Source organism: Monodon monoceros, unplaced genomic scaffold (assembly GCF_005190385.1).
Source record: "Monodon monoceros isolate NGI ecotype Baffin Bay Population unplaced genomic scaffold, NGI_Narwhal_1 Super_Scaffold_18, whole genome shotgun sequence".
NCBI lineage: Eukaryota > Metazoa > Chordata > Mammalia > Artiodactyla > Monodontidae > Monodon > Monodon monoceros.
In genome coordinates, this window is record NW_021703774.1 from 125,397,816 (window position 1) to 125,423,442 (window position 25,627).

Here is a 25,627-nt window from a genome sequence, read left to right on the forward strand (position 1 = left end):
CTAAGATGCCCAACAGGTTCAGGTCACTGACCACATGTCTCTCCTGATTTCACATGAACTACACCTGTCTTCAAAACCTTTCCTCTGCCATTCAGTCTCAGGGTAAAAAATTTAGCTCATCATGGGGTCAATTATTATTTGTGTTTTAACCAAAGGAAGTTGCAGCAAAAAATTATTTAAATCCGTGATCTATATAATCAATTACTCCCTACATCAAAAGGATGTTAACAGTAAAAAAATTTTTTTCTTTTTAGATTTGAACCCAAATTTATGTAAAGTACAAATGTTTATCTCTTTACCACTAATTCTGAGATTAAAATGAAAGAATTTGTAACGTGATTTCTTATTTTCTATCGAGATATGACTCACATATAACATTACATCGGTTTCAGGCCTACAACATAATGATTTGATGTTCACATATATTTTGAAATGATCACCACCATCAGTCTAGTTAACATCTGTCATCATACATAGTTACAAACTTCTTTTTTTCTTTTTTTTCTTTCGGCTGCACCACACAGCATGTGGGATTTTAGTTCCCTGACGAATGGATCGAACCCACACCCCCTGCAGTGGAAGCACGGAGTCTTAACCACGGGATGGCCAGGAAAGTCCCTAACCTTTTTTTCTTATGATGAGAACTTTTAAGATATATTCTCTTAGCAACATTCAAATACGTAATACAGTATTATTAACTATAGCCGCCATGTTATACATGACATCCCCGGACTCTCATAACTGAAGTTTGTACCTTTTGATCCCCCAAAGCCCCCCCCTCTGGCGACCACCAATCTGTTGACCACCAATCTGTTCTCCATATCTATGAGCTCAAGGTTTTTTGTTTTGTTTTGTGTGTTTTTTAGATTCCACACAAGTGAGATCATACAGTTTATTTACTCGTGATATCTGCATTTTTATCAAGGGACAATACCCTTTCAAAACTACTGTAACGGCTTCATAATGAGGCAAAGAGCCAATACGCTACAATGAATTACCACCAGGCTGGGAATCTGGAGTCTTGATCTGAAGTTTGCCTTCAAGTCTCTACCCACAGGACTGAACACGTCAATGTCCTTCACTTATCGCGGCCTCAAGTTTCCTCATCTGAGCGAGGGAGGTGGACTCTTCCTCTGCCATCTCAGAGGTGGAATTTCAATTTCCCGTACCTGGCTTTTGGCTTAGAGGGCTGGCTCCTCAGTACGCCTGAAACCACAGCAGGATCCTTTCCACCACCAAGACTCTACCTCTGAGGTGAGGACAGGGACCCCAGAGACTGAGAGTCTCCCTGCCTTCATGGGCAGCTAAGGCGCTGATCATTATGCCCATTCTAGACGTGAGGAGTGGCGTCCGGACCAGAACTCGGGCGTGACAGTCTGCCTGGGAATAAGGGCCAATGCTCTGTTTGGCCTCTTTGCTTTTTTTCCTCTCTAGCCAGACTGGATATTTGCATTCACTTAGTCTAATTTTGTACCCTAGGTCCAGAAATATGTTGGCCGTGGGTGTGTTTCTGTAATAGCCAAGATAAAAATATGCATGGACGGAAACCATGACTCTGGATAGGGTAGGGGCTAGCATTACTGAGAAAGAAGGTGATCTAATATCTAAGCACAAGGAATACCCTTAAGCCTTCTCATCCCACTAGCAGGTCAATTATGTGACCGCCCCCCCCCCCACACAGATTCAAAGAATCAAATTGTACAGTAACTTCATTTTAAGACTTGAAATAAATCGTGAAAAGAAAAAGATACTGGAATTTCATTAAGCCAAAAAAAAATCTGGATGTCCTATGTCGGGAATATTTTCTTGGCCTAGAATAGGAACACATGCATTTATAGACACACCATGAACATCTGGAGAAGGACCACACGCTGCCTTATGTAAGCAGCAAAGGAGAAAAAGCAGATTGGGGTGAAGGCAACAGAATCTGGGCAAGGGAACAAATGGGGAAAGGCAAGTAATAGTAATCCACAAGGTTTACCAAAATCAAAGGTGAGTTTTAGACCCAGAGCATTTAACCATCTCCTCAAGCTTGAGTTCTGCAAGTCTGCCTTGGCATCCACCATACCGGGCACTCTCAGCTCCAAGGAGTGGGATCATACTTCAAATCTTACCAGCTCTCTAGATTTTCTCAGCTCCCCTGTGACTTATCACAACCCAACTACTAGCCCCATTCAGAGGACAGGGAGGAATTTCACTTTTAAAGCAACGTAAGAGGAACTCCTTCCCATTGCAGAAGATCCCGGGTGTGGAATCTGCCTGTACCAGGCGTCTTGTCGGCTGCCTCTCTGGGCAGGATCTTGGCTGCAGATCTGTACAAGGGAAGCTGCTGTTTCCTCCAGTGCCATCTGCTCAAACAGAATGGATTGCTACTGCTGCCCATGGGGGACTTTTTTTTTTCTCTCTCTCTGCCTCCCTCCCTTTTCCCTCCCTTTGTCATAGCTTTCCGGCAATATTCTGGTCAAGCACTACTCCAAGGACACCGAAGAGGTACACGTTCCCCAGCCTCCCACGGCTGGTAGGAGCGAGTCCTGCGAACAAAGGGAAAGAGAAGGAGGGAAACAGCTGCCGCTACCACTCTTTTTGCTAGGGCTCCCAGTGGGGTCACATGGTCCACTGAGAAGGCCGACCTGCAATCATCCTTTAACACCAGCAAGGACAACAACAACAACAATAATAATACCAGAGGGCAGTCATATGAAAAACAGTACGGAGGTTCTGCAAACAATCAAAAATAGAACTACCATATGATCCAGCAATTCCACCCTGGGTATTTATCCAAAGAAAATGAAAACACCAACTTGAAGAGACTTATGTAGCCCCATGTTCACTACAGTTCAATAGCCAAGATATGGAAACAACCTAAAGGTCCATAAGTAGATGAATGGATAAAGGAAAGGTGAGAGAGAAATACATACTTACATACATACATACACACACACTCATAGACACACAGACACACACACACACAGCGGAATATTACTCAGCCATAACAAAGAAGGAAATCTTGCCATTTGCCACATGGATAGACCTTCAGGGCATCATGCTAAGTGAAATAAGTCAGACAGGGACTTCCCTGGTGGTCCAGTGGTTAAGAATCCATCTTCCAATAAAGGGGATGCAGGTTCGATCCCTGTTCCAGGAACTAAGATCCCACATGCCACGGGGCAACTAAGCCTGTGCGCGCAACTGCTGAACGCCAGAGCCACAACTAGAGAGCCCGCGCACCGCAACTACTGAGCCCATGTGCCACAACGAGAGAAGCCCGTGCCTTGCAACGAAGACCCCACATGCTGCAACTAAGACCCAACACAGTCAAAAATTAAATAAATAAATAAAAGTAGAGAAGGAAGTCAGAGAAAGACAAATACCATATGCTCTCTCTTATATGTGGAACCTAAAAAAAACAACAACAAAGAAAACCAACCAAGCTCATGGACACAGAGAACAGACTGGTGGTTGCCAGAGGAAGGGGGTGAGGGATGTGTAAAATGGGTAACGGGGGTCAAAAGGTATAAACTTCCAGCTGTAAAATAAGTCAGTCATGGGGAATGTAATGTGACGGCATGGCAGCCACAGTTGATAATACTGTACTGCATACTGAGAAGCTGCTAAGAGAGTAGATTTTAAAAGTTCTCATCACGAGAGAGATGAGAATTAACAAAATTAATTCTGTTAACTATGTGACAGATGTTAACGAGACTTACTGTGATCTTTTCTTAAGATATACAAATATCATTATGTTGTACACCTGAAACTAATATAATGTTGTATGCCAACTATACCTCCATAAAAATAAATGAATAAAATAAAAGCAGGTCAATTTAAAATAGATAGATAAGATAGACAGATAGACAGACAGACAGATAGATAGAGTGTAATGGGGGAAAATACCAGAGGCAACAGTCATTAAACACCTAAGTGCTGGACCAGTGGTTGTCAAACTGCTGTCAGTATCACAATTCTGGTTTTGAAATTAAAAAGTGTTTTGTACACAAAAAGGGAGAGTATTACAAATTTTTTAAATGTATGTCATTTTATGTATTTGTATGTATATAGTTAATTGCAAGGTTCTACTAATTCCTACTGTTAAAAAAAATGATTAAAGATGACAATTTAGGTGATACAGACAAACTTTAAACACTTCATAAAGGAGACAGTCTCCCTTCAGAGAACTGCAAAATGGGGCAGAAGGCAGGAAGCCCTTTATAGGATAAAGAATAAAGAACAAGGAAGAGACAAGAAAAAGATATCTGATTGGCTGGGGCCACATCGTCGGTCGATCTGGTTTAGGGTGAGAAGACCTAGAGCTGGCTTGGCATCTGGGGACTGGCTGACTGGATGTACCACATTTACGGTCAAGCAGAACACTGACATGGACACGAAACTTACCTGAGTTTCGGTTTGCTGGTGTGGCACACCAAGCAGAAGCAGTTCCGTCTTGGGCCTAGAAATTTATTTCAACCTTATTATGGGTCACATTAAAAAAATTAAACACTGGGCCAAGCCCTACTCAAGCCACTTATATGCATTATCTCATTTGATTTTTACAACAAGGCTAAGACGTAGTACCATTTTTTTTTCTTTTTTTTTGGCCACGCCACACAGCATGTGGGATCTTAGTTTCCTCACCAGGGACTGAACCCGTGCCCACTGCAGTGGAAGAGCAGAGTGCTAACCACTGGACCTCCAGGGAAGTCCCAGAGATAGTAACATTATTATCCTTGGTTTATAGTTGAAGAAATGGAGATACAAAGTGCTTTAGCTTCCCAGGCGATGCATTCCCAGAGCCTGTATCTTACATGCCCGAAAGTGCTGGATTCCCTGGCCCTGCCTTTCTCCACTTCCTCAAGCAACTAGTCTCTTCCTCCCAATTCCTCCCACAGTGCCATCCTTTGTTCAGCCATCTGCCCTCTCCCCTTCTGAACTGAGAACATCTCAACTGCAGGTCTGGTCTAGATGAGTGACTTAAACTAAGCCTCAGGGAGCAAAGGATGCCTTCAAGAGGTTTTCAAAGTTGAATAAGTAAACAAATAAAAATAGAATTTTTTAAAAAGGAAGAAAAGCAAAATGTAGCAAGAAAAATAAATAAATAAACCCTGACACTTAAGGGTCTGTCCTAGGCAAAGGGAAACTAAGTCTCCTTTTTTAATAAATTTATTTTTTTTGGCTGTGTTGGGTCTTTGTTGCTGCGCACGGGCTTTCTCTAATTGTGGTGAGCGGGGGCTACTCTTCGTTGTGGTGCGCGGGCTTCTCATTGCGGTGGCTTCTCTTGTTGTGGAGCACGGGCTCTAGGCACATGGGCTTCAGTAGTTGTGGCACGCGAGCTCAGTAGTTGCGGCGCACGGGCTTAGTTGCTCTGCGGCATGTGGGATCTTACCCGGACCAGGGCTTGAACTCGTGTCCCCTGCATTGGCAGGCGGATTCTTAACCACTGTGCCACCAGGGAAGTCTTGGGAAACTGAGTCTTAATAATACTCTTCTCTTTCTTAGACGTACTTGAGGGGACATGAGAAACTTTCATCTAAAATTTAATAAGATTTATAAAACACACTAAAGTTTTAAAGCATATGTCTACACTTCATTCAGGGAAAGCAATTTAATGAGTTTTTGGCTCAGCAAAGGTAGGGCTAGGATTTATCTGCGGGGTAGACGCTGAAAAGGTAAACTGCTCTGGATAAGAAAGTAACAACAGGTTTTGTATGATTGAAAGCTGGTAGACAGAAAAAGAGCAAAATTTCCAGAAGGGAAAAGAACAGGAAGGTAAACTGAACTCGAAGGTAGGAGAGGGGCAGGCAGGGCTAAAGGGGTGTGTAGGGAATGGCAGACAGGTTTTCAGACAGTGGTGTCTAATATGCCATGTCGGGACTTCCCTGGCGGTCCAGTGGTTAAGACTCCATGCTTCCACTGCAGGGGGGTCCGGGTTCCATCCCTGGTCGGCTGGGGCACTAAAATCCCACAAGCTGCGTGGCGTGGCCAAAAATAATAATAATATGCCATGTCAAGACGTTGCTTATGCCAGACTCTAACCTTCATCACCCCCAAACCTTTAATACAACCACCTTAGATTAGGAGTCCTTTGGAAGAAGAAGATTAATGTCCAACAAGGAGTGAGGAATGCAGAAGACGGCAGCCCTTATAAGACTGAAAAGCAGAAGTGAAGAATTCCACGGAAGCGTGAAATCTGAAAAAGGAGTGATTAGAGAGTGGCCAGTACCGTAGATGGTGGAGTGAAATGCTGTGTACTGCCCGAGCAGGTGATGGGAACCTGAGTCTTCCTAACTCAACAGATAATGCTGGAGGACCAGCCAAGTGCCACAGACTGTTCCCCAGGGTCGCCCATCACCCACACCATGACAGCACATCTATGCCTGAGCACAGTCACTACCAGGCCACACATCGTAATGACTCAACACTAACGACCAAGATTTGTGGTTTGCAAATCTCTTTAAAACTCAGTCCAAGCTGGCCCAGAAGCAGAAGTAATGAGGAGGAAGAGAAGAAAGCACTGGATTTCATTCTCTGACTCTGGAAGTCTTACCTCACTAACTAATCTGAAGATGAGCTGGTAAATTACCCAACAGGAAACATAAACCTCCGCCCATTAAACCAAAGGATTGCTTTCAGGCTAGGACAATGTATGCCCAGTTAGTTGCCTCTATTCCAAAAGGAGTTCCTCAATAACTGAGGATGTTTCCCTTGTAAATGAAAGTGCCACTAGTTTGCTGGCCCCTCGATGAAGCTGAATTCTACACTACACTTGAGGGTGGAATATACACTCAGGTCTCTACATCTTCTGCTAGATATACATATACATGAAATTGAATGCTCCACCAGATATACAATTTTAGACTCAACTTAAAACTTTCACACTTTCTCCACCCACCAAATGAAAGAAGGAAAACAAAGCAGACATATATAGCTCAGCAGCTTCCACAGCTATTCTCTAAAAATCGGTACAAAGAAGGTGACATACACTCTTTTGAGACAAGAATTTCTCATCCTTTTCTTTTTTTTTAATGCTAAGCCAGAAGATGCCTGGAGTCTCTAAAAGTGATCAAATCCATGCAATAGAGCCACCTCGACACAGCAAAGCAGCACTGTCTGGCAGCAGCCAACAAAATGAAGTTATGTTTTAACTCATTCCACTTCTCAAGTATATAACTGGATTCCACTCTTTGGAATATAAAAACAAAATGAGAAAACCTGCAGGTAAATTTAAACCTAATCAAAGCCAATGATAACGGCTATGGTGATTATTAGTTTATTTAGTTTTACGTATTTTATGCAAAGCATCAACAACACCCAGTTCACGTGACCTTTTAAGCACAACTATTTCTCTTACTTTGTGCGAAAAGCAACATTGGATAAATCTGTATAAGGAAAGAAGGAAAGACTACTGCAATAGGGTGGTGCCCAGCAGATAGCTTGCCTTGCCTATGTAACATCTGGACTGTCAAGAACAGTGGTTTAAAACATTCTGCAGCTTTTTTTTGCCCTTCACTGGTCACTAACTATGAAAAAGATTTGCAGGACATATTTATAATCAGGCCTGGGGCTTCCCTTGTGGCGCAGTGGTTAAGAATCCGCCTGCCAGTGCAGGGGACAAGGGTTCCAGCCCTGGTCCAGGAAGATCCCACATGCCGCAGAGCAACTAAGCCCATGTGCCACAACTACTGAGCCTGCACTCTAGAGCCCACGAGCCACAACTACTGAGCCCGTGTGCCACAACTACTGAAGCCCACGTGCCTAGAGCCTGTGCTCCGCAACAAGAGAAGCCACCACAATGAGAAGCTTGCACACCGCAACAAAGAGTAGCCCCCGCTCGCCACAACTAGAGAAAGCCCCTGCGCAGCAACCAAGACCCAACGCAGCCAAGAATAAATTAATTAAAAAAAAAAAAAAGCATCAGGCCTGTATAACTAAAGGCAAACTGGAGCAGAACCAGAATTACAGAAAGACTCTATCACCATAATTCAACTTCTAGAAACACCACTTCCCAACCCCCAGTGGGGTCCTGCCTTCTGTCACTTAGAACATCTCCGGCCGACTAACAGTAGTTCCAGCTCCAGCTCAGCCACCATCTGTGTTTGTCTTTCACAATCCCCACCATTGAGGAGAATCAATGTTGCAGTGCTGTTTGGTTTGGCTGGATTCCTCTAGACATAAGCTCAGTGCATGCATTTTTTATTCTCTGGGGTGTGAACTTCAGCAGTGTTTGAAGCATGACATTTGGAAACCTAAAACTGACCTTGATTACGAGATTTGGACTGGCACTCTGAGATAACGTAACAGAAATATCTATGCTGGGGAAAGTAATCCTTCCACAAGGCTCTTAGAATGCATTTCCTCCACAAAACTAACATCCCTGCAATAACTACAAACAGACATCAACACACAACACATTTGCCTGCAACCAGGGCACTCACCTTGGGCAAAAAATTGGAGAGGGTACAAGAGAAAACAAGCTCTAGTAACCAAGATAGATATTTTAATCCAGTGTTTTCAAATATCAAATTCAGGAAAAAATCCATGATGAAAAACTATGAAAATTTTAAAGAGGATCCAACCCTGCACACAACTCATTCTCACTCACCTCACCCTAATCTCAGTCCTGTCAGATCTGGTCTTTATTTAAAATGTTGGCATTTGTTCATTTTACTGCATTACACTACTACTTATCTTGTTTATTGATTTTTTGGCACCCCTTTAAATCTTTTACTCAAGGAAAATGCCTTGCTCATCTCATCCTAGCCTCAGCCCTGTCAACTCATATTAACTTAATACGCACAAGGAAACCCTGTGAGGTAGCTCTACCATTACACAAGAAGTTTAGGGTTAGGTTAGCTACTTTACCCAAGTTCATACAGGTAGGGTGGCCAAGTCAGAGTCCAAACCCAGCTATGTGGGTCAGAGCCCAAACTCTTAAAGACTACATCTCAGAGCTTTGCATCGCTAAAATATTTAGCATAAGTGAAACTGAGCAGGACCCTGTGGGGAGCTCCTAGGCACAAAAGCCTTTCCAGGTCCCCATTTCTTATTTGCAGGATAAAGGCTTCAGCCTCCTAAACCTTCCCTGAGTTCCAAAGGGCAGATTCAAACAGCTACTAATCAGAGAAATAGGGAATGAAGAAACAAAGGAGGCACAATCAAGAAACTACAGTGCAGGGATTAAAGCAGGATCCAGGTTCCTCCTCAAGGAATATACATAACAATATCTTTGAGTTCTTCTGCAGGAACTAAGGCCCCACACAGGTGGAAGGTGGAGGAACAGTAACTTCAGGCTGAGCTCAAGATTCTTGGAGCACCACCCTGTTACCTCACCACCAGCCAATCAGAAGAAAGTCACACACCCTGCAGCCCTCACCCCAAATTTTGCCTATAAAAACCTTTCCCCAGGGCTTCCCTGGTGGCACAGCGGTTGAGAGTCCGCCTGCCGATGCAGGGGGCACGGGTTCGTGCCCCGGTCCGGGAGGATCCCACATGCCGCAGAGCGGCTGGGCCCGTGAGCCATGGCCGCTGAGCCTGCGCGTCTGGAGCCTGTGCTCTGCAACGGAAGAGGCCACAAGAGTGAGAGGCCTGCGTACCACAAAAAACAAAACAAAACAAAAAAACCTTTCCCCAAAAACCATCAGGAAGTTCAGGGGTTTTTGTGCACAAGCCACCCGTTCTCCATGCTTGACCGTGCAATAAAACTTTGCCTGCTCCAAACTCCGACTTTTCCGTTCATTTGGCCTCACTGTGCATCAGGCACTCCAACTCTCATTCAGTAACCTAAGTCTCTACAGTCCTGGGTTTCACAAAATAATATGTGGAAAACAATCCAAAGAAACTATAATTAATGACAATCTGGGTAAATTTAGTCATGAGTTGTTCACCGCTGATCCGTGTCCTGCAATCTTTAGGCTAAGTGATTAATTCCATCTGGAATTCGTCCTGGAATCTTTCTAATTTGTCCCTAATTTTTTAGCTATTCTAACCTTCAGAAGGAGCCAAGGAAGGGAGAGGATCTCTGGGCCCTCACTCAAGGACAGGACTATAGAGTTGAGTAGTCTGGAGTAGCTGGTGTCTGTACTTAGGTCTGAGATGACCCTAGTACATACCCTCAAATACTGTCAGCTTTACAAGGCTACTTGAACTACACTGTGCACTGCAGGACAATGTTCAGAAATACTCCCAAATGACATGTTCATTTAGAGTAGGATACAGAAGTAAATCTATTATAACTGTAAGCAGATAGGTTAGAAGGTCCCGGAGAAAAAGAACTAGGAATGGCTTTCTTGACATGAGAGAACCCATTTTGGCCTAAGCCATTTTGTGATCTAAGCCTTGGCCACAATGCTTGCCCTTGAACAGGTCTCAGTAATCAATGATCTTAGGGGAACAAAGGAATGTAGGAACAGAGAAAAGGCTGTCAAACAATAGTCCAGTGATAAAGCAGAGTCCTATTTCCTCCTCAAGGGATACACAGCACAATATACGTATTTGAGTTCTGCAGCAACTAAAGCCCCCACCCAGGTGGAGGACAGGATGATGATGTTGACCCACTAGGCTTCAATCAACCAAGACTTAGACCTTTGCCCCAATTCTAAGCTGAATTCTCCTCTGCTCAAGCCCCTTCATGAATATGCATGTCCCCTTAGCTTAAAACTTCCCCAGTTTTGCTGTTTGGGGACGCTGCTTTCAGAAAGATCCCAAATTACTTGCTGTAAAGTAATAAGAAGTCCTTCCATCTCCCATTCTTCACCTTGGTTGTGTGTTTTGGCTTGACACCCACCAAGAGGCGAACCTGGCTTTCCGGTAACATAGCTACAACGATCCTGCCACATTTAGCCAGTTGTTCGGAAGGGTGGCCATCGCAGATTAAAAGGGTCATAGTGAAATCAGGCTGCAAAAGAATCTAGAAATGGTATCATGGGAAGAATGGCTGGGGGAACTAGGGCTGTTTCTCTTGGGGGAAAAAAAAAGGCAACTTAAGTCAGGGAAGCGGTGCCTAGCAACTATTTTCAATTATCTGAAGAGCTAGTGGGTTTAATTTATGTGACACCAAAAGACTGAAGCTGGATAAGTGGATGACAGTTTCAAGGAGTTGGCTTTCATATCAGTATAAGGAAAAAAAATCTTCCAACAATTAGACCTGTCCAGCAATGAAAGAGCCTGCAAGTTGGCTGTCAGCTTCTATAGAGGGGATCTAGCACAGAATGGCCACTTGGACAGAAGGACTTAAAATCCCTTCCAATTCTAAGATGTTAAGAAATGGAAAAAATAATTAAACTAATAGTCATTGTTATGCATAGTGTTTAGTTCCTAAGAACCCTAGAAAACTGAAACAAAACTATGAGCTCAATGAAAAGGTTTTGCACTTTCATCTCAATCCAAGCTGTACCCCTGATTTTTTAAAAAAAACTAAGCCCACTGAAGTAATGCAAGTTGAAAATCAGTCTCCCTCTTGGAAAAACTAAATTATGTCCTGGGTTGGTATTTATAGTCACCATTTAAGAAAACTGGGAAACTATACTCATATATGCAATCAATATTTTATAGCTCTCCTGCAAACCACATGGGTTATTTTTTTTTTTTTCACATGGGTTATTTTTACCAAGATCTACAGGGGTCATGTAGGAGAAAAACTACAGAAGCAGTTGTGTTAGAATTTAGGAAAACCAAGCAAAGCAAAAGTTGAATCAGATATGTCAGCTACCCTGTATATTAAAAGACCTTGAGAAAAATCTATCCAATCAGACAAACAGGTAAAGTTAGAAAACTGTCCTTTTTAATGATGACACAACTTTTAAAAAGCTATTTTACATTAAGGGAGTCTTCCAAAAGAGGCACACACGTAACTTTAATGTAAGTATTTTTGTTTGGACAAGAATGGAAACAAGACAACTTCAAAGGAAAACAGAAGGACAACACAATTACTAGAGGTCGAGTCCGAGGTATGCATGACTCCAAAGCCCAACTATATTTCCTCTATGCCATGGAGCCAACCTCCGTGCCAACTACTTGCTATGCCAAACCTACATGGGTACTTCCAAATGAACTTCCCTGAGAAACATCCCATCTAACAGGATGCTATCAGAATACCTTGATTAAACAAGTACTTACTGAAGTTTAAAGTCTACCTATTTGTCTGTGGATACTGTAACAACCTCTTACCTGTCTTTGGAAGTTTCACTCTAGAACCATCCAGTCCAGTTTCCAAACAGCCTGAGTGACCTATTAAAAAATGTGAATCACGTAAAGCAACTATACTCCAATAAAAACTAATTTTTAAAAAATGTGAACCAGATTGTCAATTCCATATTTAAAAACAGTGGCTTCACCTTAGATGAGGCAATGGTATCTTAGCCACAACACCAAAATCACAAGCAGCAAAAGAAGAAAAGAACACAGGTAAACTGGACTTCATCAAAATTCAAAACTTTTATGCTTCCAAGGACACCATTAAGAAAGTAGGACTTCCCTGGTGGCACAGTGGTTAAGAATCGCCTGCCAATGCAGGGGACACAGGTTCGAGCCCTAGTCCCGGAAGATCCCACATGCCACAAAGCTACTAAGCCCATGCACCACAACTACTGAAGCCCATATGCCTAGAGCCCATGCTCCGCAACAAGGGAAGCCACCACAATGAGAAGCCCGCATACCGCTATGAAGAGTAGCCCCTGCTCGCCGCAACTAAGAAAGCCTGCACACAGCAATGAAGAATCAATGCAGCCAAAAAATAAATATATAAATAAATAAATTTATTTTTAAAAAAAAGAAAGTAAAAAGACAATTCACAGGGAATTCCCTGGCGGTCCAGTGGTTAAGACCCGGTGCTTTCACTGACGAGGGCCCAGGTTTGATCCCTGGTCGGGGAACTAAGATCCCACAAGCCACATGGTGCGGCCTAATAAAAAACAAAAACACAAACAAAAAGATAAAGACAATTCACAGAATGGGACACAATGTATGCAAATCATGTATCTAATAAGGGACTTATAACCAAAATATATAAAGAACTCAGCAATACAGGACAAATGAGCCAACCTTAAAAACTGGTAAAGGATTTAAATAGACATTTCTCCAACGAAGACAAGACATACAAATGGTCAGAAGCACAAGAAAAGATGTTCAACGTCGTTAGTCCTTAAGGAAATGCAAATCAAAATCACAATGAGACACCACTTCACACCCACGAGGGAGGCTAAAAGAAAAAAGAAAAAGACAATCACAAGCACTGATGAGGATGTGAAAACATTGGAAAACTCAATTCATAGGTGGTGGGAATATGAAATGATGCAGCTGCTTTAGAAAATAATTTGGCAGTTGCTCTAAATGTTAAACATAGTGTTACCACATGACTTAGCAATTCCACTGCTAGGTATACACCCAAGGGAGATGAAAACATATGTCCACACAAAAACGTGTATACTAAGGTTCATAGCAGGAAACAACCCAAGTGTCCATCAGCAAATAAGAGAATAAACAAAATGTGGTACAGCCATCCAATAGAGTATTATCATGCAATAAAAAGGAATGAAGTACTGACACATATCATATTACCACACAGTTGAATCTTGAAAACATGCAAAGTTAAAGAAGCCAGCTCCAAAAAAATCACATATTGTATGAGTCCATTTATATGAAACATCAAAAAAGGCAAATGCATACAAACAGAAAGTAGATTAGTGATTATCAGGGCCTGGAGGGAGGGGGGAATGGGGAATGACTGTTAATGGGTACAGGGTTTCTTTCCGGGGTAATGAAAATGTTCTGAAATTAGATAGTGGTGATGGTTGCACAACTTTATAAAATATATTAAAAGGCACTGCTTTGTGCACTCTGAAAGGGTAAACTTTACTATATGCAAGTTATATCTCAGTAAAGCTGTTATATATAAAAAGTGAACAAAAATAACAAAAAACAACAACAACAAACCCCATCACTTCTCATCCAGTTATAATGAAGCCCAAACTCCTGGCCAGCCTGCAAGGCCCTAGGCCTACCTTTCCAGACTCCTTTTCTGCCATCTCCTCCACACTCACGGTGCTCCTGAGACACCTGCCTCCTCTCCTCTCTACTGATGGAAAGCTCACTCCTATATTACAGTCTTGTCATATGATCTTCCCTCTGCCCAAGTCTACATATACCTGGCTTCCACACGCATGTTCAGAGCTCAGCTTATACATCATCTCCTCAGAGAGCCCTCCTCCAACTTCACACTCCCAAGTGGTCTTCCCAGTCACTGTCACTGTACTATTACATTTTCTTCATAGCACTTATAAGGCATAAGGTGTACAATTTATCTTGATTATTTTTCCTTTGTTTGTCCCTCCTGCCCTAATAGGCTATCAAAACATCTGTTGAGCTGAACTGACGCTAATGAACTTACTATTCAGATGGTGAAAGGCTGTAACTGAAGTTATGAAATAGATCATCTTACAGGGAGGTATTAATAAATGCCATGTTAGAGGTACAGATGGGTATGAGAGAAATTCCAGATTAGAAAATGACATGTAGCTGCAACAGCTGTGGAAAAGCTTCATGGAAGTGATGGGACTGAAAATAGACTGAGAAATTAATGGAAGTGTGAAAGCCATTATGGGAGAAAGGTACCTCTGCATAACACCCTCCCCGACCGTGTCCGTGACCAACACTTCACCCACATACACCCCACCATGACTCATAGGACTATAACGTGGAACCGAGAACTTGAATCTTAAACCATAAATGCTTCAAGGGCACTTGTGCATGCCTCCCCCCACCTAACGCAGGCATAGAAACATTTGTCAAACAACTAATAAAAAAACAAGTGCAGGTACTATTCCAGAAATCTTACCATTTTGATGAGAAGCAATTTCTGCCTCCTCACAATTACACATGGTTTCTATTTCAGACCTTTTCTGGCCCTTTATTTAGGAGAAAGGAGGAAGTTGGTCCTTTTTTAGTTTTTTTTTTTTTTTTAAGGACAGAATGATAACAACAAACCACATATCTCTAGGTCACCCTTAAAGCTGAATCTCAGTGGACTTGTGGAGAACTAAGATGCAAAGGTTCCCTGCCATTCCTGTCCCAGTGTGGCATTTCTAAGACATGAAGTGGATTTTCAGTAGTTACTGGAGTACCTGCATAGCAGCACGACATAATGGGAAGTTTAATCCCAGCCATGTGGTCCCAAGTTTGAATGCTAGCTTCTCTATTTAACTAACTGTTTAACCTAAGGTAAGTAACTCAACCTTTCTGAGGCCATTTCTTTATTTGTAAAATGATGTATTTCAACTGCCCTGTAGACGTGTGTGTAAACTAGAGAATGTGCATACATTAGCCCCTGCAGGGCCTAGCACATGCTTGACCCACTGCAAACGTTAGTGGGTCAGGACCCACTAACCAAGTCACAAGAACTACAGTCACAAGAATTACAAAGTGCCAGGGTCACAGGTTGCTGGTCAATAAAAAACAGTGCTTTAGTACAGAAAATAGTTGATTTCTAGCTTCTTGGGAATTTGATGAGCAGGACTGACTTTGCACTATTTCAATACCATCAGTCTTTCTGGCTAAGGAAGGGATGCTTGCTCCTGGACCTGTCGTTTAACCAGTACAAGAACTCTTGGAACTTGGAGTGAGACTGTTAAAATATAACATCAGCCATCTAACTGGACTGCAGGAAGCTCTACAAATGAGACCTTTTGTACTATGTCTTAAAGGCCAACCTGAACTAAATATCAAGTGGTGGAGGGAAAAAGGCAGAGTAATCCAAAGCCTCTACTACCTGCTTTAAAAACATATGAATAAAAATGTGTATCTATCTAGTTTGATAAAAGACAATATGTAGTTGATATTATCTGATCCATTGTGAAAACATACTGTCTAAAACGTTACAAGAAAAACAATTTCTGAGTCTTAAATCTTCTCACAACATGGACCACACAGAGTGCTACTGAGCAGACTAGCATAATACCATGTAACAAGTTACTTGGCAATTTACTTGTTACATAGCATTCCACAATTTAAGAGGCAACTCTATATGCCCTTCCCAATGGGTGGATTTATAGCTAATAGCTAGTACCCAGTTTACTAGTTTCATGATCAGTTGCCATCACGTGAGTTCCAGGAAGCCTGAGGCAGAAGACTAAAGGTTTCCTGGTACCATATGTGTATGTATCTTTTTTTTTTTTTTTTTTTTTGCGGTACGCAGACCTCTCACTGTTGTGGCCTCTCCCATTGTGGAGCACAGGCTCCAGACGCGCAGGCTCAGCGGCCATGGCTCACGGGCCCAGCCGCTCCGCAGCATGTGGGATCTTCCCGGACCGGGGCACGAACCCGCGTCCCCTGCATCGGCAGGCGGACTCTCAACCACTGCGCCACCAGGGAAGCCCTGTGTATGTATCTTAAAGGTAAGCACAAGTAATGGAAACTGGAAAAGGTGATCTGGAGCAGGTATAATAATAACCCTTTCCTTTGATAGTACGTACAGCTAAGAGATGAATGAGGTCTGAAACGATATTATACAAGGTGTGATCAAGCCACAAAAGCACACAAAAGATCCCTGTGAACCACAAACAAGCTCTAGAGGGGGAGTTCCAATTCTGTGTGGCAACAACCACCTTTCCTCACCTTGCAGATGGGCTCATTTGTCAAAACTCAGCTCAGGAGTCTCCTCCAGCTCTAAAAAGCCTTCCCAAACCCTACCCCCTCCTAAATGCCAGGTAGGCTGCCTCTTCCCTATGTCCCCAGGACCTACAAACGCTTATCTTGCTCCCTTTCACGACTTCATACTTGTTTGCCTGACTGCCTCTCCCAATAAACTTAGCAGCTCCTTCAGGGAATAGACCTTGTCTCATCTCTTTCTGTCCCATAAGCCAACACTGCTTGGCACTCAAACATTTGTTGGAAGACATATTTACAGGACATTCAGCCCAGCATGCTTTGTATACTGAAAGACTATAAATAACCTACCCTCCCATCAACAGGGGACTGGTTAAACCAGCCATTCTCAAAGTATGGTCCAAGGATCCCTGAGGGTCCATGAGACCCTTCCAGGAGTCTGTGAGTTCCCCCTTTAACGACATATCTGGGTGAAGACACATATTCTTCCAATACTTTAACCAAAACAAAATAGCACACCGCCTGAGTGAAGAACCAGATGTGAGAATCCAGCTTTCTTCTATTAAGCCAAACTTAAGAGATTTGCAAATACTCATAACAAAACTACATTGTCTCATTGCGTATGTTCTGGAAAACAGTTATGTTTTTATAGACATATGTTAACATGTAATGGGTTTATTATTGTTAGCTTTAATGAATTAGTAAATATTTTTAAATTTTCTCAGTTTTAATTTCTAATACAGTTAGTATCTACGGGGAGAACCTGTATAAAAAAAGGCTCTTTAGGGACTTCCCTGGTGGCGCAGTGGTTGAGAATCTGCCTGCTAATGCAGGGGACACGGGTTCGAGCCCTGGTCTGGGAGGATCCCACATGCCGCAGAGCAACTAGGCCCGTGAGCCACAACTACTGAGCCTGCGCGTCTGGAGCCTGTGCTCCACAACAAGAGAGGCCACGACAGTGAGAGGCCCGCGCACTGTGATAAAGAGTGGCCCCCGCTTGCCACAACTGGAGAAAGCCCTCGTACAGAAACGAAGACCCAACACAGCAAAAATAAATAAATTAATAAACTCCTACCCCCAACAACAACAAAAAAAGGTTCTTTGGGGTTCTCAGTGATTTTTATATGTTAAAAGGTCCTGAGACCAAAACACCTGAGAATGGTTGGTTAAAGAAACAATGGTACAGTTGTACAATAAGAGTATGCATCCAGCCTTTTTTTTTAAAGAATGTGGTAGGTTGATAAGTGCTAGTAGAAACCAATGTCAAAGCTATATTTCAAAGTTTTAAAAAAAAGAAGGCAAAACAAAGTATATATGTGTACATTTTTTTTAAAAGAGGCACCACTATACATACATGAGATATATGTATACACAAATTCTTTGGATGAACATCCAAGAAAAGTAAAAATGTAGGTATCCCTGAGGACAGTAACTGGGGAACCAGAGGGCAGGATGGGAGAGAGATCTTCCACTCCACTCCTAGTGTATTTGAAAATTTTACCATCTGCATGTATTACCTTTTCAAAAAAATCAAGAGTGGAATAAAAATTATATTGAAATAGTACAAAGCATTAAACTCACATTAAAGAACAGACTTCAATGACACTGTAAAATATTAAATGATACATTGTGAAATAAAACAAGCAATTTTTAAAATAGTAATATATCCTTGAAAAACAGTCTGGAAGATATACTGCATATAAAAAGTATTAACAGTATTTTTTCCTCCCAGTTAGTGTGATTACAAGTTTTTTGCTTCCTTATCTTTCTTGGATTTCTAAACCTTTGATAACTTAATACAAACTATTTCTATAATCAGAAAAACAAGGAAAGAGTTTAAAAACATAGGTACAGAGAATTCCCTGGTGGTCCGGTGGTTAGCGCTCCACGCTTTCACTGCTGAGAGCCCGGGGTTCAATCCCTGGTTGGGGAACTAAGATGCCACAAGCCATGCGGCATGGCTGGAAAAAAAAAAAACCCATAGGTACAAATGTATGTGTATCTATGTCTGTACTTAAATAAAATATTTAAGTAAGCCAAAAATTACATGAATATAGTAGTAGCACCTATTAGATACCTTTACACCAAAACCTTGTCTGGATGTTTGTAAGCTAGGTTTAAAACTCTTGCGGGACTTCCCTGGCAGTCCAGTGGTTAAGATTTCACCTTCCAATGCAGGGGGTGCAGGTTTGATCCCTGGTCAGGGAGCTAAGTTCCCACATGCCTGGGGCCAAAAAACCAAAACATAAAACAGAAGCAATATTGTAACAAACCTCTCATCACCCTATGGTTTAAAAACTATTCTGGGGACTTCCCTGGTGGCACAGTGGTTAAGACTCTGCACTCCCAATGCAGGAGCCTGGGTTCGATCCCTGGTCAGGGAACTAGATCCCACATGCATGCCACAACTAAAAATTTGCATGCCACAACTAAGGGGCTGGCGAGCTGCAACTAAGGAGCCTGCGAGCCGCAACTGCCACACCTAGGACCCAGTGAAACTAAACAAATAAAATATTTTTTTAAAAAAACTATTCTGATCCAGTCATTTTATTCCCAGTAACCTATCCCAAGGAGAGGATATCTGCTCAATGGTTTACATACAATGATGTTCATAAGAGCATTACTAAACAGCAAATAACCCAAATGTTCCATACCACACTGGTTAGACAGACTCTAGTTCAACCCTAAGGTACATCCGACACAGAGGCTCAGGCCAAAATCCTAGGACTCACTGTGCACTGTTTTGCCTCCATCACCCCTCAGAGCCAACTCATGCCTTCCAGTCAGCCCTGCCTTCATACACACCCTAAAGCCCTTCATTTCTCACTGCCACCGCCCAGTCCAAGCCACGGTCCACTCTCTTCATCCACCTGGTACCACTCTTGTCACCTCACACAGAACCCCAAGTCAACTTTTAGAAGGTCAATCCACTCGTGCTACTGTCCTATAAAACCCTTCAATAGCTTTCCAGTGCCTTTAAAGTCCAATCTTTCCCAGGACCCTCAAGGCTCCACATGACTTCCTTCCACATCCCCCTTGCTCACCAGGCACCAATCATATTCCCTGTCTTTCTGTTCCTCAAACAAGCTATGCTAGTCTCACCTTAGGGCCTTTGCACTTGCTGTCCCTTCTCCCTGGAACACTCCACTCCTGGATCATTATATGTTCATCCCTGCGGTTACTCACCTCCCAGAGAGGCACTCCCTAATCACACAACCTAGGATAATCATCTTAGCCTCATCACTAACTCATCACCCTTTCATTTCCTTCATAACAGGCACCTTTATCAAATACTATGCTGCTTATTCCATATGTGCTATCTCCTGTCTCCTCATGCCCGCATCCCCTCACCTTGCTGTGGACTCTCACCTCTAAGAACAAAGGGAGGGACTTCCCTGGTGGTGCAGGGGTTAAGAATCCACCTGCCGATGCAGGGGACACAGGTTCGAGCCCTGGTCTGGGAAGATCCCACATGCCGCAGAGCAACTAAGCCCGTGCGCCACAACTTCTGAGCCTGTGCTCTAGAGCCCGTGAGCCACAACTACTGAGCCTACGAGCCACAACTACTGAAGCCCGCGTGCCTAGAGCCCGTGATCTGCAACAAGAGAAGCCACGACAATGAGAAGCCCGCACACTGCAATGAAGAGTAGCCCCTGCTCGCTGCAACTAGAAGAAAGCCTGCATGCAGCAACGAAGACCCGACACAGACAAAAAAAGAAGAAAAAAAAAAGAACAAAGGGATATCTGAGTACTCAAAAGATACTCAAAAAAATATCTGCTGAACGGACTATAATACAGAAATTTTAAATGTTTTTGAAGAAGCGTTAAGAACACAGGAAAATGCTTACAATACGTATCTAAGTGGGAGGGGGAACGGTTATCAACTAATAGGACACCAAGTTTGTTGGGGGTAGTGGAGCAAATACACAGAAAAGAAAAAAAGTAAAATAACTTCTGTTGGAATTTCCAAGTGTTGGGGGGGAATTGTGGGTAATTTTCACTTGCCTTTTCAGTTTCTTCCACAGCTTCACATTTTCCAAATTTTCTACAAGGCGTGACTTTGATCAGAAAAAGCTACTTTAAAAAATGACCACACCGGAAGGATGCTCAGATTCAGCTGCGAATGTGACAAAGTCAGTCTTATTGTCATGGGCCACCTTATTCAAGTCAAATAGTTCTCCCGAAGTACACGTGAAAACCCTCAGACAAAGAAACCATAAAAAATAGGGGGATGTGGAAGTGGACCTGTAGACTGGACAGATGCCTCCAGGCTGGTCAGACCCTTGACCTGGGCTACATTCCGAGTCTCACCAAGCTAGGGGAGAAAAAAAAAGGAATATACCATACTCCAGATATTGCAGAATAAGCCAAGACTTTGTATGATCTACAAAAAGATGAACTATTTAAAGTTGTTTTAGATACACTGTTGAACATTAGTCTCTTTAATACTTCTCCAATTCTCAGAAGTTTTCATTCCTACATAAGAAAAGACACACATTTATACTTAATGAGTATAAAAAAACAACAAAAAAAACCCTAAGCCCTCCGAACTAGGTCATCTTTTCAGAGGAGAGGCTCAGCCCATTGACTAATTTGAAATGCCAGTCCCATCTGCAAACCTCAGCAAGAGCTGCAGTTAATATTAAGAGCAGAAACAGGTTTGTTCTTGAACATCTTTTCTCAAGTCCAGGATGCTTCCAAATGGAAACTTTCCAGTTTTCCTGCACTTGAGATAGTAGATCCAGTACAATCCTTAAAACAGGATTCTCACACCCTTCAGAAGGAAGTTTCAGTCACCCATCACTCAACAAAAGAAGGTACCGCTAAATATAAATTTTAATGGAACTCACTACTGAGTGCCAGCTCTGTGTGTTCCTGTGTGTGCGCATGCACTTGCGCGCACACACAGGCTCATGCATATGTTTGCAAACAACACACGCACACACACATAGAGAAAAGCTAATATTCTTTTTTTTTTAATAAATGTATTTATTTTTGGCTGCTTTGGGTCTTCGTTGCTGTGCGGGCTTTCTCTAGTTGCAGTGAGCGGGGGCTACTCTTCGTTGCGGTGCGCGGGCTTCTCACTGCAGTGGCTTCTCTTGTTGAGGAGCACCAGCTCTAGGCGCACGGGCTTCAGTAGCTGTGGCAGGCATGCTCAGTAGTTGTGATGCACGGGTTTAGCTGCTCCGTGGCATGAGGGATCTTCCTGGACCAGGGCTCAAACCCATGTCCCCTGCATTGGCAGGCGGATTCTTAACCACTGCGCCACCAGGGAAGCCCCAAGGAAAGCTAATATTCTTTATGACAGACTGTAGGACCCTGCTTCTGGCAGACTAAGAGAACTCTCCCATCTATTTACTCACTCACTTGCTAAAGAAAATGTAAGCCAAAGACTTGGGGGTGGGTCTTCAAATAAGGTATTTGATAAGTCTCAGCCTGCACTACTCCAGGCAGCCTAGGCAAAGCCAACGGGTGACATCTATCATGAGGCTAATCTCAGATCCACAGTAAATACAAACTTTTACCATAAATCATAGAGCTAATTAAGCAAAATGGACTTGATCGCTAGAGGCTGTTTGATTCTTTCTGGGAAAAATGTAGATAGAATCCGTGACCCATGCCTTCATCAGACTTGTTGAACTCCTTTTATGCATTAGGCAATTTGTCAGATCCCTGTCCTTTAAGTCTCTCAGTGGAAACTGGAACATGGTAAAGGTAGAAAAAATATCACTCTAGCCCCCAGCCCCTAGAACACTGATATGTAGCAGGTACTCAGTAAGTCTCTACTGGATAAATCAGAAGGCATTTGCTGCACTGCATCATAACTGTGTGTGACTGCAGCAACAGAATCCACAGGCTATGTGCAGAGGAAAGAGATGAATTCTGCCAGGGCAGGTGAGGGAAGACTGCCCAAAAGCAATGAGTAGCCAGCCCTTCCCTGGAGAAGCCACCAGGGAGTGGCTGCAGGAAAACCACGTGGACAGGAGTATGCCCCAATCCAGGCTGCAGCAGATGGCCTGAGCTACTTTCCAACTTAAATTCCTACCAAGGTTTTATTTCCTGGGGTTTTGCTGTGCTTCATCATCTCCTTCAAACCTTCAACTATAAAGGGGTACCTACAGAGGGATCCTTGTGCTTCTCTACCAGGAAATTAGGGAAAAGCAAACAGCAGCTAACAGAAAAAATAAATGCTGTGGAATGTTTTCTTATTTACCAGGCAATGAGCCGGTAAGACTCTTAGACCTTCTGAGAGAGAAAAAATAATCTGAGAACACCCTCCAAGTCCACTAGAAACAGGCCACTTTCAAAACGAATCACTGTCCTTTATTCCTCCTCTTCTTCTTCTTTCCCTGATAAAGCTTTTTAATTGTTCATGCATAAACTACTTGATTTCCAACAGAAAAAGATAATTTAAACATTGCAGAGTCACTTCTTACTCCAGGGAGAAACACTGGGAGGGAAATAAAGCATTTGAAAGAGAATGGAAACTAAAATTCAGAACAAAGGAAAGTTAAAATGAACAAAATAAAGGAAAACAGCAAGTGGAAAGTTTTCAAAACCCCTAAAAAAGTGCAGAAATCAACTACTTCCCATCATATTCTCTTTAAAAATGGAAAGAGCCACTAATCCAGAACCAGGATGGATGGTGTGAAGCCCTTCATGCCAGAAGAAACAAGTTACCAAGTCAGTTGCTATACAGAATGCAGAAAAATGGGCTCCCACCCAGCAGTTTCCTCCCCTCATTATGCCTACCACGAGAAGCCCCACCTGGCCACAAAACGCTTGGGTAGAGAGCCAGCCTTCCCTCTCACAGAGTTCTCACCCCTGCCCAAACTGCATTCCAAACACGGAAGGAATAAAATGCATTTGAATGTGGTATTAAAATTAAAATAGACCCAATCGTGGTAACAATACCCACAAGAGAAAATTCCAGGTGCAATCTGGTACACAGAACTCGGACTTGTGTATGTTGAGGGTGGGTGACAGGATTCTTGAAGATCAAAATAAAAGCTTGCTTTTTTACAACCTGCTTAAGAGATAATGAATAAAACTCCGCCTTTGAGATACATCTTAATTCCCCGCTTTCAGGCTTTCTGTTTTCCAGCACCGTCCTCCACCTACCTCACCAAACTAATCTGTGCTTCTGTAATGAAGATCCCTGGATAATTAGCCCATAATAGGCCATAACCACCTAGGACACTGATGAGAAAGGAGCCACAGTGAAGCACCCCGTCTGCAGTAACAAGTTTTCATAAAGAAGTTGCTAATCGTGAGCATCTGCATCCCAGAAGGGCCATGTATATGTACCTTGCAGGAGCACCACAGCTACCTCTCGCCTTTGAACGCCAATTCATTATGAACTGGTGTGAACGTGGGGTGGGAGGAGAGGGGAGAAGGGCCGTACTGAAAGGCTAAGAGAGCAGGAGATCTATAGCCCCCAATTCACCACGCAAGCCAAAGGAGGCATTCTCAAGAAGCCATTTCCAGGGAAGCTGGATTCAAAATGTAATTTATCAGAACGAGTCTCCTTGTCTCCTAACGGCCAGGCCCCGGCTTGGAGAGGAGGGGGGAGTGAGTGGTGAGAGTTTACCTTAGAAGGCGGCAGGGAACAGACAGGCCTTTCAAAGCCACCCAGGGCTCTGCCCAGAGGTCCCAGGCGGCGCGGAGGGGCTGGAGCAGCGCGCGGCTGCGAGCCCCGCGGCGCCACAGGTTCCCCAGCGCGCGGCCCCGCCCGACTCCCACAGGTGGGCGGTGCTCGGCCCGGGGGGCTCGGGCGAGAGAAGGGGACGCTTCGGGTCACCAGGGACGCGGTAGACGGGGTAGGAGGCGGCCGAGAGACGGGGACGTCTTAGCCTTAAGGAAGCTGGGCGAGAGGGAAGCTCGGGGCTTTCAGCTGCCTGGATCTCCCTCCTCAGCTGGGTGGTAACCGGCTTCTCGCCACGGCAAGAGCAGCCCGCGCGGAGAGAGGGGCCGCGTGCACCTCCCACCCTCCTCCCAACTAGCCTCGGCCTCCTCCCTGGCGCGGTTAAGCCGCACGGCCGCGGGCCACCGGCTGCATGCGCCCCGGCACGTAGGAGCCTGCACTACCACACGCGGGCGGGGGAAGGGCGCCCGGGGACCGAAGAGACCCGGCCCCTCGCCGGCCCTTTGCCTTTGCCTCCCAGCCTCACCCGATCCCGCGTCGGCTCACCCCGCCCCTCGCCTCCGCACGTCCTCACCCGTGTTGGCCTTGATGTTCTCCCGCAAGAAGTGGCCGCTGGAGAGATGCTGGAGGCCAAAGTTCTCGGCGATCCTCTGACACACGGTGCCCTTGCCCGAGCCGGGCGGCCCAAGGATGACCGCGCGCAGGAGTTTGGAAGCCATTGCCTTGGCGAGGAGGGGGAAGCCGAACTGGCAACCCGGACAGCGGCCTCGAAGAAGCCCCGGGAACTTTGCTTCTTCTGCCTCAGCCTCTGACACCCTGAGCTCGCGCGGGGACTTGCCGCCGCCCCTGCAGGGGAAGGAGAGACTTTTGAGACAACCCCTCGCCTCCGCCCCGCGCCGGGGCGGCTAGAAGGCGGAGTAAGCGCCACGCTACACCTCCCCGCCCTCCTCGCCCCACGCCGCGATTCTAGCGAACGTCCGAGCGCCCGCCCCTGGCGGGGGCAGCCGTCGGGTGCTTGGAGGTCCACCCGGCCCGCCCCACCTCGATCCCTTCCTAAACCTCGCGCCCCACGCCCCGTCCGAGGAGGGAGTAGGGCATCCCCACGCCAGCCTCCCCCGAGTGGGGGGGCCGGGCTAGGCGGTGACTCCAGGCGCGCCTCCAGTCGCCCACGCCCCGGGAGAACTGGGGGCTGAGCCCCAACCCGGGTCCCCGCACGTGGGCAGCGTTTGGTCCGCGCCTCGGCCCCTCCTGGCGGCTGTCACCTCCCGGGGAGTCGCAGCGGCTGCCGCCCGCGCGGACGGCCCAGCGCCCACCTCCGCCGAGGGCTGACGGATGCGCTCTCCGCTGTAAGGAGCCGGAGTTCCGCGCCTCTCCACCCGGAGCAGTCAAATA

General features: G+C 44.5%; 1 protein-coding gene across 1 annotated transcript in view; it reads right to left on the bottom strand.

Annotated features, from left to right (window-relative positions):
* The window catches only part of AK4 (adenylate kinase 4), a 71,686-nt gene extending 46,504 nt beyond the window's left edge, over positions 1 to 25,182 (bottom strand). Inside the window, exon 1 of the mRNA XM_029230668.1 lies at positions 24,810 to 25,182. Within this exon, the coding sequence (XP_029086501.1) occupies positions 24,810 to 24,954 (145 nt within the window). The 5' untranslated portion in view covers positions 24,955 to 25,182. The remainder of the gene's footprint in view (positions 1 to 24,809) is intronic.
* Between the last annotated feature and the right edge of the window lie 445 nt (positions 25,183 to 25,627).